This window comes from Trichosurus vulpecula, chromosome 1 (assembly GCF_011100635.1).
Source record: "Trichosurus vulpecula isolate mTriVul1 chromosome 1, mTriVul1.pri, whole genome shotgun sequence".
Classification (NCBI taxonomy): Eukaryota; Metazoa; Chordata; class Mammalia; order Diprotodontia; family Phalangeridae; genus Trichosurus; species Trichosurus vulpecula.
Window position 1 is genome coordinate 362210874 of NC_050573.1, and position 17768 is coordinate 362228641.

At 35.8% G+C, this 17768-nt stretch overlaps 1 protein-coding gene across 1 annotated transcript in view; it reads left to right on the forward strand.

Moving 5' to 3' along the window:
- Positions 1 to 17768, forward strand: part of GALNT1 (polypeptide N-acetylgalactosaminyltransferase 1) — a 179074-nt gene that overhangs the window by 93026 nt on the left and 68280 nt on the right. Inside the window, exon 4 of the mRNA XM_036765028.1 lies at positions 5236 to 5402. Within this exon, the coding sequence (XP_036620923.1) occupies positions 5236 to 5402 (167 nt within the window). The remainder of the gene's footprint in view (positions 1 to 5235; positions 5403 to 17768) is intronic.

A 17768-nucleotide genomic window follows, 5' to 3' on the forward strand; every position in this document is an offset into this window, starting at 1 on the left:
AAGAACATCACTTGGGAGAAGACTTATTTTCATCTTTGACTTACAAATTAATTTTACAAACAAGTAGTTGTATAGAGTGGTGCAAGAAAGATAAGAAAGATAGAAAGATAAAAGGTATTAACCAAATAAAATAACCCAAGGGACTTTCTCAAAAAAAAAAACTAGGTTCACAGTATTTCATAAGGTCAGGACATCATCTGCATCTGTAGTTCTGTGTGTGTGCATCACAGTAATGTTTGGAAAAAATTAATTTTGTTCAGTAGACTTTAAGAAGGTCAAGATAATAGATCTAGAGCCTGAAGATATCTTAGAGACCCTTTTGATGGGCCCAATTTCAATGAGGAAATTGAAGGACAAAGATGTAAAGTGATTTGCCCAAAGCCATACCCAGGTAGTAAGCATCAGAGTTAGGATTTGAACCTAGATCTTCTGTTTGCAGAGCCAGCTCTTCTTCCACTGTACCAGGCTCCATCCTTGCTGTAGTAATTGTTGTTCTTTGTGACCCCGTTTGGGCTTTTCTTGGCAAAGATACTAAGAGTAGTTTGCCATTTCCTTCTCTAATTCATTTTACAGGTTGAAGAAATTGAGGCAAACAAGATTAAATGATTTTCCCAGGATCATACAGCTAGGAAGTGTCTGAGGCCATTTTTGAATTCAGGAAGATGAGTCTTCCTGACTTCAGAACCGGGACTCTATCCACTGTGCCACCCAGCTGCTCCCATCATTAGAAAGATTGTAGAAACTAAAGTTAAAAAGTGTTTTATTGATGACTTTTGTTTCTTATGCCACAGCCACTGTCACTCATTTTCTTTATGATCTTCGTGCATTAATTATGGCCTTCTTTTTCTGACAATTATTTGTAGTGTAAAACATGCTTTCAAGAGTCATGTTTCTAATATCTAAAAAAGAAGGCTTTATCTTTTAGTTAGATAGCTTTATTCCAACAGGGTCATCAAATCATGCCTCTGAATTTTTCCAGTCCAATTCATGTCTGAAATAGGAATCTTGTCTGAAACATCCCTGACAAGTGATTACTAACCACCACTTAAAAACTTCAACATATGAAGAATTCACTATTTTCAAGGACTGCCAGTTCCATTTTTGAGCAACTCTAAATCCTAGGAAAGTTTTCTTTATTTTGAACTGAAATCTATCTCCTTATAATCTGCCTTCTGGAGACAACTTAAAAACAGAACAAAAAACTGGTCATTTTTCCTTGTTACATTTCTTCAAATATCTGAAGATGTTTACTTCTAATATCACTTCTTCAACATTTTCAGATCCTTTACTCATCCTCTAATGGCATGGTGTCGAGTTCACATCTATGTACTTTCTAAACAGTGCTCAGAACGGACCATAATACTCAAGTGATAGTATACTTCTTTTAATGCAGCCTAAGATCATATTAGCTTTTTTGCCTGCTATATAAAGGTTTATGCTGTTTAAGATTGCAACTGCTAAATCTCTCCGCTCTTTTTTTACATTAACTCCATTATAGTTATATTTCTTTACATCCTATATCTGTACACTAGTTTTTTTAACCCAAGTATAGGATTTCTTAACCTTTTAAAATTTTATTAGATTTTAGAAATTGCCGTTTTATTTTTAATTTACTTTCATTTCCAAATATATGAGTCTCCCACTTCTTCCCATCCCTGTGGATGATAACTCAAAACCATGTCGTTAGAGTATATCCCTTGTAGCAAAAAATTTAAAAAGGTAAAAAAAATCTTTTAAGTAAATGTATACAATATATCAACCAAGTCTGATAGTACACGCAGTAAGGGAAGGTGTATTTTCTTATCTCTTCTCTAGGGCCAAGCTTACTCCTAATTATATACAGTATTTAATTTCACTTTCTCTTGTTCTTTTTATTTACAGTATTGTAGTCATTGTATATAATGTTTTTTTCTGATTGTACTGACTTTACATCAGTCCATATAAGCTCCCATGTGTCTCTAAATTTTTCGTATTGTTTCTTATAGCTCAGTAATATTTTCTTATATTCGTGAGTTATAGCTTGTGTCCCTATTCCCTAATCTATGAGCATGTATTTTGTTTCTTTTTCAAAATAAAATTTATTTGATGTTTTTTGTTTTTATATTACCTATTTCCCTCTGTATTCTTCCCCCCTCCCTTCCAGAGCACCATCCCCATAAGAGTTTGCTTAAAAAGGAAAAGAGAAAGAAGAGGATAATAATTCATTAAAGTCATTCGATACATTGGAACAAATTTGAACATTATATACAGTTCCACACTTAAAGGGGAGGCATCTTTTCATATCTGTCCTTTGAGACTAAGAAGTTCTTTATAGTTGCACAACATTCAGTTTTGAATTTTTTTTTGTTTTTTTTTGTAATTCTGCTTATTGCTGTTTGTATCAGTTCATGTAAAAGCTTCCCATGCTTCTTCGTATTTACTGTGTTTGTTACTCTTACAGCACAAGTAATATTCTATTACATTTATAATTTATTCAGCTATTCTCCAGTTAATGGACATCTACCATCTCCAGTTCTTTGCCACTACAAAAAAAGCTTTTGCATGATTTTTAATTGCCATCTACTTTTCTGTGTTTAAGAAATATAGATTGTTAAACCATGTGTTTTACTTTTCTTGAATTTCTCTGGGTATAATTCTTATGTGTTACTTGTGGAGACAAAATAAGGAGTTTTTGTCGTTTTTATTATATTGTTTGTATGTGTTAGTAGACAGTTTCTCTTATTTCACATAACTACCAATTAGGAAACAATTACTTTTTTTGCCCTATTATTGTATTTATTGTAACCAGTTTTGTTTATTCTTAGTCCTGTGTGGTCTTCTGCTTCTTCAGGGTTGGTTGTAGTGGAGTGGTGGAACAGTGGGGCCTGGAGGCTAAGAATCACATATATATAGTTGGCTAAAATTAAGCTTATGCTCTAAATTCCTAGGTCTTTTTCATGTGCCCTCTGGAAGTCCTAAAAATTAGCTCTCTGTATCTGTCCTCATAGAAATGATTTCCAATTTACCCTTACTTTGTGTTCTGGTCTAATTTCTTTGCCATATAATTTGAGCACATATTCCCTTAAAGTTTCTGACAGTACTAGGTCTAGACTGTCTTTCGGTGCTTCTGTGTTTTATATATCTGATATACTCAGCCCTTCACCTTCCTAGTCACTCTCTCTGTCTCCTTCAGTTTTTCTTATGGGAATTTATACTCATATTCTTCATAGGTATTTGTTTTTGCTTAGTCTTTTTTTTCTTAAATGTCTAGAATAAGTTCTCCTCCAACTCTTTTTCCAGGAAATTGTTGGTATTGGGGATTGGAAGTTGGGGAGGAACAGGTGAGTAAAGACTCCAGGAAACAGCATAGTTTGTAGGAGAAAAAAAGAGTAATTTCCCATTGGGGGGGGCGGGGTGGGGTTTGAGGGGCAGAAAGTCCTCAGCTTTTTTTAATATACAAGAAATACCTAAAAGACAGTACATTTTAAGAGACTACCTATCATAGGAATCATTTCATTTAGCATCAGTTGCCTTTTGTTGCTATCTGATTGTTATTTTGTTATTATCTAATTGTTGCATATGTGTGGTCTTATCAACATTTGTAACTCAATGTGATTTCCTCTATTTAGGTAGTCTTTTCAACTATAATCTGTCTATCTCTGCCTTCTCATTTTGTGCAGTTTTTGTCCACATCCTGACATAAATCCAACATAGGGAATCTACCCCATTGCACTGGACATAACGCCTTTGTTTCCACATATTCCACAGCTATATCAGAGCTGCATTCAGACATTCAATTTCATCCTTCACATTATGATTTGTTTCTTACTCTTTACTATATGATGAGTCTTGACTCTTACCTGGATGAGGTCTTTTATAACACTTCTTGCATAAGTGGAATCATTATTAATTTGCTACAGCCTACTTATGTATATCCTGCTTATCTATATTTTAAATCTTAAGAGATTATGGTTTTTCTTGAGGTCCCTTTAACCTTATTTCCCCAACTAAATTAAAAACTTCTGGGGGAACTGTCTTATATGTGTATCCTTTGTAGCACCTTACTTAGACTGGAGCTTAATAAATAATTTTCTTGAATTTTTTATTTTTCTGATATTTAGATTACATTTTCTAACCAAAATTTTATGTCCGACTTTTTATAGTGGTGCCTAGCTATATTTTTGGGGTGAAAGTTTACAATGTTATTTGTAATTATGTAAATGCTAGTTAATCTGAAAAGATAATTTGAGGATAATGGCAATTTTTCCTATCATAATAGATGCTTATCAGAAAGGGTAGCAATATTGTTAGCTTAAAATAATTCAATTTTTTTCTTTCATAAGTTTAATGTAATAAGGCTACCATAAAATTATAACAGTACTTAACATTTACATAGTATTTTAAGATTTGCAAAATGCTTACATATCTTACCTTATTACCTATCACAACAACCTTGTGAGGTAGACACTACTATTATGTCCATTTTGCAGGGATGAAGAAGTCAAGTGACTTGCCCAAGATTACTAATTAGTAAAAATAGTAAGTGTTTGAGCAAGAATTTGAACTCACCTCCATGTCCAGTACTATAAATCCACTCTATCACCTAATATCCAATGGCCCATAAACTTCCTGTGATTGTAAGGGTTGCATGAACACTTAGCATTTTCATTTTGATCTTTAGTGCTAATAAAATATTCACTATTTAAGTAAACAAATGTACCAATTCATTGTTATTTGTTTCCTTAGCATCTAACAGTGTTTTTCAAATTTATAGGATGCCATTATGATTACTAAAATAGAATTTCTTTTAAAAGAGCTACTCGGTAATACTTTGTCTTCATTTTTTTTTAAGAAAGCATTTTCAACTTCTCTTTGTTGTCTGAGTAAGGTAATAGACTCTTGTAACCATCCTCATGTATTTTGTTGGCCAGCTTTTCCTGATAGAACAACAACTGTCCAGTGGGGAATCTCATGAACAAAAAAGAATAAGGAACCCCTAATCTAAGAGTATACTGTTAATCAACAAACATTTATTGAGTGCCTATTGTGTGCCAGGCGCTGTGCTAAGAAGTAGGGATACAGAGACAGAAATAAAACCTTTCTGGCTCTCAAGGGACTTACATTTTATTAGGAGCAAGCAAACAGCATTATTTATACAAGTGTATATAAAGTAAATGTAAAATAATCAGGGGAGCAGCGGGGGGGAATCAGAAAAGGTGTTAGTAAAGTTTTGTGTTACAATTTTGTTTTTTCTAGATGTAAAACAAAGGTATATCCAGATAATCTTCCTACAACAAGTGTGGTGATTGTCTTCCACAATGAGGCTTGGAGTACACTTCTAAGAACTGTCCATAGTGTAATAAACCGATCACCAAGACACATGCTAGAAGAAATCGTTCTGGTAGATGATGCAAGTGAAAGAGGTAAATCAAAAATATAAATACCAGTAATGTGCCATATAAGAGAAGAATGCATTTTGCCAATGACAGTAGCTTTTCCTTTTTTTTTTAACTTTTGTATGAATTTTCTTTTTGTTTCAGAATTCCATAGTCATTTAAATAGTATGTCAAGGAGGAAAAACCCTCCCCTTTGTTGACTCCATAGTCACTTCATTTAATTAGCATTCTTAATTTTAATAGATTTTCTACTGGCAAGTCTAAATCTTTTATTTTAAAAGAATTAATACTGCATTATGTGATATCTCACTGAAATGTAAGGGATTTTTAAGAATTACACTTTTCTTAGGGTGCTGATTATGGCAAGCTACAACCCTTATTTGGGGAAGAGATTATATATTCTGTAAATTTATCCAACCTGGGCAGCAAAATAGGAGGCTTCAGCAAACCCTGGGTCAATCCTGGAATATTAGGACACCTGGATTAGCCCTATTCTACCTCCTGCCTACCACCTCAGGCATAGTAATTTGTATTTTTCTTACATTTCTTCCCACTTGCTTCCAGCATAGTAGGATCTGGAATTCCTATCCTATAATGAACAAACTCCCCTCATTCTTGTCAGATTCTTCTTATAAATCCTTCCATCTAATTGCTCTCACTGAGACCTGGTGTCCTCCAACAACACTGAGTCTCTGGCCATCCTCTCTAGCAGTCTTCTGACTTCATTTAAATTTTGTATCACCTTCCTCCCTTTTCCCACCCCAAAACACTGATATGAGAGAGAGAGAGAGAGAGAGATTTGAAATATTCCTTTCTCCTCCTTGCTACCACTTTCAGACTCCATCTTTGTTAGACATCACTCAACAGCTTCTTTTTTGAAGATGCTTCACTTAAAATGCTTCACTCAATACAGATTAGGGTGGCTGTTATCCATTAGCCCTCAGGTCATTATCCCTTTTTTTTTTTTCAGTTTTCTGTGTGATTTAGCCCTCCTGTACCCCTATTCCTGACCTTATACTAGGGAACTTCATTGTTGATGTTAGTTAAATTATATGATCTCCCAAATCCTCATTCTCAGATCTCGTGGCCACATCCTCTACTCCATCTCAACTGTGCACAGGAATGGTTACACCCTGAATTTCAATATTATCCAGCAATATTCCTCATCTTTCATAAAAAAATTTAAAAACTGACATTCCTCTATCTGACTTTAAGCTATAATTAATTCCTTTCCCAAATCTATTCTATTCTATTCTAGATTTCCCAAATCTGTTCTTCACTTTCATTGTACCTTTCTCTTCGTGTATGTCATCCTATTCTTAGAGATACATTTCTTAAAGAATGGGTAATAGTGGCAAAGGGAGAATCTGGAAGTAGCAGTGGGGAACAAGTAGTATTTCATCTCTTTCTCAAGGAATACTCTGACTTTGTTTTCTCCCTTCCCAGCTCTGACCCTGTAGTTCACCAGTTCAGCTCTACATTATCCTTTCAAATTCTTCACCACTTTATGGTTGCTCATCCTTTGCAGAACCCCAACTCTGGATTGCTCCTCCTCTACTCCTATTTACATGCCGATGGATGGAGTTATAGGGAGTTATAAAACCATGCTGGTGGGGTACAATACCAATTTATCTTATGCAACTTCAGTTGTATCCTTCCTGCTGCAAGGCAGTCCTTTAATTCCTCCCTAACTGATTCCCTATCTCCCCCACAAACACTATTCCAAATTTTCTCTTTATTCCTGAAGCCTCTGCTACCTCCATCTCAATCTATCCTCTCAACTAAGAACCTAGTCTTTTAATTTACTGAAAAAATTGAGGCCATTCACAATGGGCTCTGTCCTCTCTTTTTTCCTTTATCTCTAAACACTTTGACATCACCCCTACCTTATTCTTCTTTCCCACAGTGTTGGACAATGAGGTTAACCTTTTTGCCCAGGCCAGTCCTTGTTCGTGGACCCTTCATCTTAACCTCTCTTGTCTTCTTCAGAGAATTACTCCTTTATTTTATTTTTTTTTGACTAGGTAGAAGACGCCATTCTTTGCCTTATTTCTTACCTAGCCTTAATTACTGAATAGGTGTTGCCTCAGTCAGACTGAGACCTGGGAAGGACCTTAGTTCAAAAAAGCCAAGGTCTCCCGCTGCATCTCAGACTATCTCGAGTCTTCCTGATTTATATCTTGCCTCTGGACAACAAAGTGAGGATGGTGACTTTGCACAGCCCTGCCCCATTTAAATCCAATTCAGTTGGGTTATCATCATCCTTTTTGAGAAGGAAGGACAAACAATGCCTCCCTTAGTCATCCCCTCCTCCTTCCCTTTCTGATCTTTAACCCCTTCCTATCTGTTTGTTTTTCCTTCTTCCTTCAAATGTACTCAGATGTACCTTAACCTTAAAAAATATCCACTAGGACCCCTTACCACTCCTTAAAGCTGTCATTTTATATCTTTCTTCCATTTCCCAACTAAATGCCTAGTTAGTCAGTAAATATTAAGTTTCTATTGTGTGCCAGACACTGTCCTTACAAGGGAGAGACAAAGATGAAGGACTAGACATTTACTTGGATCCCCACAAGCTCTCACACATCTCCAAAGATAGAAATTATGTGCCAAAGATAAAGCAACTTAAGCTGTCTCCATGTTCTAGTGTATTCAGAATAAAAGAGGTTTTAAAAAAACCAATCATGAACTGACGCCTACCCTGATTTCACTCAGCACCCCTTCCCCACCTCCCATTGCTACCAGCAGTGAGGCTACGCTAGCCACCCAAGGACCTGGCACATGAGTTTGCAACAAAACCTAATCCCACATTTCAGTTCTCCCTTCTTGTTTCCAATGACTTGGAGACCTTAGATTCAGGCTGCAGAAGTTTGCTTGGGCCACAGCAAATAGCCAGCTTAACAGTAGCCCTTCAGGAGCAAAAGCTTCCTGGGGTCCATGACAGATAGCCAATGTATGACTGACAGTCCTGTCATACCAGTGCTGTAAAGCTGTGAACTGTGAATGCAGAGAACCAGGGAACACAGAGTGTGGGGCAGGACAGTATATGTTGGGGGCAGGGAGGATAAGAGGATCCTGTGTAGCACTTGACAATCTGAGAGAAAGACCTCAGCATCCAGCTGGGACCAGTTCTGTTCATAAAAAAGTCACTTGGGGCAGAGACCTACTAGGCTGGTAAACAATGAATTGCCCAGCATGGAGGGAGTATGAAACACTTTGAAATATAGCATCCATGGAAACCACCATCTGAAGGAAGAGAGTCAGAAAGTGAACAATAAGGGAAAAAAGAGTAAAATTACCAAAGATCTGAGGAAGAAGAAAACTCAGACTTTGAATGTAAGTGGATAAATCAACAGGGAAAACATTAACAGGAGGAAATATGGCCTCCAGATCTAGTAAGTGAGGTCAGATATCGATAAATATAAAACTAAGGAAAACAACCTAACGCTTGATGAGACAGTGGACCCTGTGGAATGTAATGAGAGAATGGAACCACAACACACTGGTCCTGAGTGGTTCAAAAGAAAAATGAAAATTATGAGAACAGGATTTATGGCCTGCACAGCAAAACTAATAGGCAGAATGGAAAAACTGAAATCTGCAACAGCAAGTCCTACTAAAAAAAAAAAGAGAAAACAATAGACTGGAAATGCAAATATATATCTAGAAGGAGAGAAGCAAAAGACAATAATATTAAAACAAAGTATGATCACTATGCAAACAAAGCATCCTGAGATCAAAGACTGGAGGCATAGAGACAACATGAGAATCATAAATCTTCCAAAAAAAGACTAACACTATAATGTAAGAAATAAGAGAACTGCTCAAAATGTCTGAACTGAGAAAATGAAATGCCAGTTGAAAGAATTCATCAATTGCCTCCAGGGGAAAAAAAACCCCTAAGGCTGCAAACTCTAAGACACATAGTGGTTAAATTTAACAGCTCAATTCAAAAACAAGTTCTGCAAATGATCAGGGGAAAGACCTTCAACTGCAAAGGAAAGGAAATTTGAATAACATGAGACTATTCTCCACCCACCAGAAAATGCAGAAAGTAATGAAATAATGTGTTCCAAAGAGCAATGGAGCTCAGCATGCAGCCTAGGATAACAAATTGGAGCATAGCCATAAATGAAAATAGATGGGCATTCAATGATAAAGAGGCATTTGAAGTAACTTTAGAAAGAAAAGCAGAATTGAAGAGAGTATTTGTTTCTCAAACACCACAAACAGCAGAAATGCAGTGGAACTGGATAAATGCATCAGGCCAAGGACACCAAGAGAAACAGTGACAGCAGAATAAGCAGTAAGAGACTTCTTTGTAAATGAACACAAGGAAAAAGGGTGAAGGTAGCAGTTTGGTGGAGGTAACAGTGAAGAAGCAGGCCTGAGGTATTATGGATAGAACCTGGCAACACCTTGCCTAGAGATGAATCAGTTTTTTTTGTGTGACTGCATAACAACATGAGAGGGTACATGAAAGAGGGAGAGGAGAACAGGGACACATAAAGGAATGTGTGATGTATCCAGGTCAAATAGAGCTGGTAATGAGGCAGGAGAAGAGCCTACAAGAGAAATAGGTAAGTAGAGAGGAAGGCTTGAAAAAGTGGAAGGGGGAAGGAGAAGGAAGAAGGCCTTGCTTTGCTGGTAAGAGGAGGTTCCATTGGTGAATACTATAGATGAAGAGAAATGGTCTGTGAAGGGAAATAGAGACAGTGTGCTGAGTTTTGTTTGGTGTTTGAAAAGACCACTTTTCCTGCCTTGGGAGTGGGGATATTGGAGTTCATGGGGGGGGGGGGGAATAGGAGGTCCTGGACCCTGGGAAGAGATTTTGAGGCAAATGAAAAAGAATAATGGTAGGGTATATATATATATATATGTGTGTGTGTGTGTGTGTGTGTGTATGTATATATACATGTGTATATGTATGTATGTGTGTGTGTTGGCTACATAATCAGGGGTGTTGTTGGGGAGACCCTACCATGGGGCAGTGATCACTGCAGTAATTGGCATTGTTGGGAGTGAGGATAGTGGAAAAGGGCAAGCTCTACAGGGCAGTCGTAGAAACTCCATAGAGGAGAAAGCCTAGAGTGGATACCTTGGAAGTTTTGATTGCATGATGAATACAGAGAATAGAGACTAGATAATTATAAACATCATGAATCATAGAAAGAGGGTCTAGAGTAGACAGAAAGAAAAGGTGGATAATGAAGAGAATAAGAGAAATCCTTTTTGGAAGGAGTACTAAACAAATGAAATTTTAAAAAAAGTAATGAATTAGACTGATTGAAGGGGAGGAAAGGAAAGGGAAATCTACTTGACTGAGAGGAAAAAGGGAGGGGAAGAATCAGATATAACCAGATTAAAGCAGGAGAGAAAAGGAACTAATATTCAAGATCCCAAAAGGAAAAGGTTAATATATGAGAGGATCAATGGTGATGGGAAGAGAGCCAGTGGGAACATGGCCAACTTTATTTTAAAAATTAAATAAACAACTGAAGGAACATAGTACTGTGTTTATAGGAGAAGGGGGAAAATAATCATAGCTCAAAAAAAAAATTAGAGCCCGATAGGGAAAGTATAAATCTCTCTTAATATTAAACGTGAATGGATTAAACAATTCAGTAAAATGAAAAAGGCTTACAGATTGGATAAGAAAACTAAAAACTGATTCCCTGAAAAAACTAATAAAATCAATAAACCTTTAGATTAATCTAATTAAGAAGAAAGTAGAAAATCAAATCAATTAATTAGTAAATGAGCTAGGTGAAATCACAACAAAACAAGAAGAAATAAAAAGAAAAATCAGAGCATATTAAGAAATCAAAATTGAGCAATACCATGTATATTTGTATATATATGAAATGCCCAGACTTATCAGAAAACCACATAGAAATCTTAAATAACCTGATCTCAGAAAAAGAAATAGATCCAATTTTAAAGGAACTAAGAAAAAATTCCCAGTCCTGATGCATTCACAAGAGGATTCTAGCAAACTTTTAAAGAACAGTTAGTTCACAAATTATTCTCCAAAATTGAGAAAGGACCCTGTCAGGATCCTTTTATGAGACAAATACAGACCTTATACCTAAGCCAGGGAAAGATAAACACAGAAAGAATAGGCCAATATTGTTAATGAATATTGACTCAAAAATTTTGGGAAAAATCCTGTCAAAGAGACTTAGAAAATTTTTATCCAAGAAATCCTTTATTTTAACCAACTCTTATTTATACCAAGGTTTCAAGGATGATTCACCATTAGGAAAACATTCAACATAATTAATAATTTTAAAAACCAAAACATCTGAAACCACATGTTTATCTGGGTATTGGCTTATCAAAGCACACCAAAGATTTGCACAGATGCAACTAAAAAGTGCTACTTGAAGAAATAAAGAACAACTTACATAGCTGGAGGACTATTCAGTGCTCATGGCTAGACTGTGCCAATATAATGAAAAGGACAATAGTACCTGAATTAATTTTAACTTTAATGCTATTCCATTCAAATTACCAATGGTGTGCTTTTTTGAACTTTATAAAATAATAAAAAATTTCATTTGGTAAAACAAAAGATCTGGAATATCATGGGAAATGATGAAATGAAGAAGTAAATATGAAGGGCGAATAGCATTGAACCAGACCTCAAACTGTATCATAAAGCAGCAGTCATTTAAACCAGTTGGTAATTTGTTAAAAAATAGATCAGTGGAACAGCTTGGACAAGGGAGAATCAGAAACAATAGAACTCAATAACCCAGCATTTGATAAAATAGAAAACATAAATTATCTAGGAAAAAATTCTTTACATAATAGTTGCTGGAAAAAAATAAGAAAACATGCTGACAGAAATTAGGTTCAGATCAACACCTCATACCATATTTCATAATATATTCTAAATAAATTAATATATTCTTAATAATTAAAGGTTATGTTATAAAAATTACAAGAGAGACAGATCATGTACCTCTCATCTATGAATAGAAGATATATTCTCTTTTTAAATTTTTATTTCTATCTTTATTGTTATTATATAAGCTTGCATTCTCCCCTGTAGTTAAATATTTGCATGTATCTAGCAGTTCCTTGATAAGAATATGAAAAGAAGAGAGCAAGACTTTTCCGGATGAATTTCTATATGAGAGCACAGATACTGAGAGAGTACAGTCTCATTGATTCTATTTTTAAAAAAGTTTAAAAGTTAATTTGTAAAATAAGATTGACTTTGAAAACTATCCTCAAACAAGATATCTCATAAGAATTTTAAAATTATTCAGGACATTATATGAAAAATGTCACCATGGGAAAAATAACAACCCACTGACATGTAATTGTGGACACATTTTTTCCTTAAAAGTTTTGTTTATTTGGGGCTAGAAAAGCTATTTACACATGTTACACATGCATATAGTTACATTTTCTAAAAGTGAAAATAAATTTCCCAAACATTTCCTGTCACTTTATTAAAAACCCAAATATGCTTACATTTTCAGTATTTCCTTTCTCTCCTTATCTTTTTTTTTTGATAAATAGTATTTTTTCTAATTATATGTAAAGATAGTTTTCAGCATTCATTTTTTGTAAGATTTTTCATTCTAATTTTTTCTCCTTTGCATCCCTCCTCCCCAAGATGGTAAACAATCTGACATAGGTTATACATGTGCAATCATGTAAACATATTTCCACATTAGTCATGTGAAAAAAGAAACAGAACAGAAAGGAAAAGCCACCAAAGAAAAAAGGTGAAGATAGTATGCTTTGATCTACATTCAGATTCTATAGTTTTTTCTCTGAATGTAGATAATTTTCCGTCATTAGTCTTTTGGAATAGGCTTGAGTCATTGCTGAGAAGAGCCAAGTCAATCATAGTTGATCATCACACAATGTTGCTGTTACTGTGTACAGTGTTCTACTGGTTCTGCTCACTTAACTCTTCATCAGTTCATGTAAATCCTTCCAGGTTTTTCTGTGTATCAGTAAGGCAAGATTCATGACCTTGAGGTGACCATGAACATGTCTGTGTGGTTCGGAATTGCAAAGTATGAAAAACTCTAGGTAGAAGGCAGAGGAAGTATAACATTTATTTAGACTCCAGAGGATGAAATCCCAACACCAATAACTCCAATTTGATATAGCAGTAATTATATTCCAAAACCAGTAAGCCCACCTCAATGTAGCAACAAAGAAATTATAACACAGTAGTATAGCAAGGAACCAAGTCATACTGTGACCTTCCCCCCTGCTAGGGCCTTCCCATAAACAATCATCAAGAATCATGTCTGCTTGCCTCCATCCTCTCCCCCCTCAATTCTCTGGTCTCTGCAGCTTCCTGATTTCCACTTTCCACTCCACACTCTTTCTTCGACTCTGTTGTCTTGGAGTTCTTCTCCTCCTTGGGCTGGATTCTGAATTCTGGCTTCTGACTTTTGACTTCTGAATTTTCAGTTCTCAATGGCTACCTTCTGGGTATATATACTCTTTTGAGGCCTGAGGGCTTCATGCCCAATCACCAAAAGGTGTGGGCCTGAGGCTTAGTGCCTAATAAGTAAAAGTATTAAGCCTGTTTACAAACAGACCTCTAATTAAGCTTCCCTTAAATGGCCCCACCTGAGGTATATTGAGTTTGTGGGAAAAGTCTTTAATCCCTGATTGGCATCACAAAGGTGTGGACCTGCCTCTAATCAAGCCTCCCTTTGTTGGCTCCACCTGAGGCCTGTTGAATGGGAGGGAAAGATCTTTCACTTACTGATTGGCCTCACATTCTGAAGTCTACCTGCTCATCTCTTATAGCATAGTAGTATTCCATTATATTCATATACCATAACTTGTTCAGCCATTCACCAGTTGATGGGTATTCCCTCAATTTCCAATTCTTTGCCACCACAAAAAGAGCTGCTATAAGTACTTTTCTACATATGGGTCCTTTTCCCATTTGTATGATCTCTTTCAGATACAGCCCTAGAAGTGGTATTGCTGGGTCAAAGGGTATGCACACTTTTCTAGCCCTTCGGGCATAGTTCCAAATTGCTCTCCAGAATGGTTAGATCACCTCACAGCTCCACCAACAATGAATTAGTGTTCCACCTTTCCCACATCTTTTCCAACATTTATCATTTTCTTATTTGGTCATGTTAGCCAATCTGATAGGGATCATGTGGTACCTCAGAGTTGTTTTGATTTGCATTTCTCATCAATAGTGATTTAGAGCATTTTTTTCATATGACTATAGATAGCTTTTATTTTTTACTCTGAAAACTGCCTGTTCATATCCTTTGACCATTTGTCAATTGGGGAATGACTTATATTCCTGTAAATTTGACTCAGTTCTCTATGTAGTTTAGAAATGAGGCCTTTGTCAGAGACACTAGTTATAAAAATTCTTTTCTAGTGTTCTGCTTCCCTCCTAATCTTGGTTGTGTTGTGCAAAAACTTTTCAATTTAATGTAATCAAAACTATTCATTTTGCATTTCATAATGTTCTCTATCTCTTTTTTGGTCATAAATTCTTACGTTCTCCATAGATCTGACAGGTAAACTATTCCTTGCTCTCCTAAGTTTCTTATGGTATCACCTTTTATGTCTACATGATGTACTCATTCTGACCTTATCTTGGTATACGGTGTAAGATCTTGATCTATGCCTAGTTTTTGACTATTTTCCAGGAGTTTTTGTCAAATAGTGAGTTCTTATCCTAGAAGCTAGAGTCTTTGGGTTTATCAGACAGTAGATCACTATCATGATTTACTACTGTGTGTTGTGTGCCTAATCTATTCCACTGGTCCACCACTGTATTTCTTAGCCAGTACCAAGTAGTTTTGATGATTGCTGCTTTATAATAGAGTTTTGGATCTAGTATGGCTAGGCCACCTTCCCTTGCATTTCTTTTCATTAATTCTTTTGATATTCTTGACCTTCTGTTCTTCCAGATGAATTTTTATTATTTTTCTACTTACATAAAATAATTTTTGGTAGTTTGATTGGCATGGCACAAAATAAATTAATTTAGGTAGAGTTGTCATTTGTATATTAGCTTGGCCTACCCTTGAGCAGCTGATATTTTTCCAGTTGTTTAGATCTGACTTTATTTGTGTGAAAAGTGTTTTGTAATTATGTTCATATAGTTCCTAGGTTTGTCTTGGCAGATAGACTCCCAAGTATTTTATATTGTTTATAGTTATTTCAAATGGAATTTCTCTTTCTCTTGCTGCTGAGCTTTGTTGGTAATATATAGAAATGCTGGTGATTTATTTGGATTTATTTTATTCCTGAAACTTTGCTAAAGTTGTTAATTGATATTTCAGGTAGTTTTCTAGTTGGTTCTCTAGGATTCTCTAAGTATACCAAAATATCATCTCATCATTCAAGTCCAGCTTGATCATGGGAGCTGATAGTACCACTAACCGATAAGATAGAGGCAGAGGAGGAGAGGACAGAGCCCTTTGGTACATCCATGCTTAGTAGACATGACATGTATGAAGATCCATTAAAGGAGACTAAGGAACAGTCATATAGATGAGGAGGAGAACTAGGATAGAGTTATGTTACAGAAAATCAAGAGAGAAAAAAGGATGAAGGAGAAGAGGGTGATTAACAGTGTCAGAGGCTGCAAAGTGGTGAAGAAGGATGAGGATTGATAGGAGGTCGCTAGATTTGGCAATTTTAAATAACAATAACTTAGGAGAGAAAAGTTTCAGTAGAGTGATGAGGTTGGAAGCCAGAATGTAGAGTTAATAAGTGTGTGAGATGAAAAAGCTGCCTATACTCATTGGCTCTTCTTCTTTTCTCATTTTGTAGTCAGATTTCCTTCCCTCTTCCCACTTCCCAATCTTCTTTGCTTATTGGTTCATCATCCACATCATACATGCCCCCTTATTGTTTTTTATTCCTCAAGACTCTGTCCTGGGCCCTCCACTTTTCTATCTATACTCTCTTGGTGACTTCAACAACTTCCATTGTTTGTTTTGGTTTGTGTTTGCTTTTTGTAATCTCTATGCAGATATCTCTCAGATCTATGTGTCTATAAAACTGAATGTCCTAGATATACCTCTAACTCAGCATGTTTAAAATAGAATTCATTCTTTCCGTTGAAACCTTTCCTTCTTCCAAACTTCCTTATTTCTGTTGAAAGCACCATCATTCTTCTAGGCTTTCAAGCTTCAAACTTCAAGTTTCATCCTCAGTTCCACACTTTCCCTCACTTTTCATATCCAGTCAGTTACCAAATTTTGATATTTTTATCTCTATAACACTTCTTGCATCCAGCTCCTTTCTGTTTCCAGAGTACCTTACTTCATGTCCTCATCATCTCTAGCCTAGACTATTACAGTGGTATCTTGATTAGTTTCTCTGTCTCATGTCTCCTCACTCCATTCTGTCATCCCTGCAGCTGTTAAAATAATTTCCTTCAAGCACACATCTGATCATGTTATTGCCCTGCTCAATAAATTCTAGGGGTTCTATATTGCCTTTAGGATAAAATATAGTCTTATTTGTTTATCTTTTAAAGTCCTTCACGATCTGATTCCAACCAATTTTTCTACATTTCTCACAGTCTTCCTTGTGTCTCCATTCCTTTACACTGACTGTTTTCCTAAAATGCATTCCTTCACCTCCACCTCATAAAATACCGTTTTTTCTTCAAGAAGCAGTTTACGCACCTTCTAGATGAAGCCTTTACTTTCTTCCCCCTCCCTGCAACAACTAATGCCTTCCCCTACAGCCTTGTATTTAATTATTTGTATTTATTTTGTACATATTTTTTATGATTTTGCTCGCATATAATATATGGAATCATGTTGTCTCCCCTATTAGAATGTGAACTACTTAATAATAGGGATAGTTTCATTCTTTGTATTTTTATCCCATTGTTGAGCATAGTTCCTGGTACCTGTCAGGCACTTAAAAATATTGAATTCTTGTTTAAGAACATTAGCCCCTTTTTAGTTATAACCCTAAAGCAATGGCATATGGAAATATATTTTACATGTGGCCTGTGTATATTTTAGTTTTCTGTTTATTTTAGCTTCTGTCTCCAAGGAGTATATAATTTAACTTCTTTTCCAAAGATGGAATGGAATCATCTCTGCCCCTGGGATAGTAGGTTTCTGTAACATATCCTTTTGCTGCTCTGAAAATGATTTGATCCAGTGATTTTTCTCTAGGATATGTTCTATTCAGACAGCAGTGTGTCTGATCCTCTACTCTCATCTCTTGTGTTGAGGTAGAACTGTAGGTGTATCAATTCTCCATTTCTCTCTATAATAATTCAGTCAGAGGCTTATAAGAATACCTTCCTGGAACTCTATAATAAATAAAAGGAGGAAAGGAAGTTGGGGGAGGCAAGGAACTGTTCTTCCCTTTTCACTTCATTTCTGACCAGCCCAAGCTTTGTTT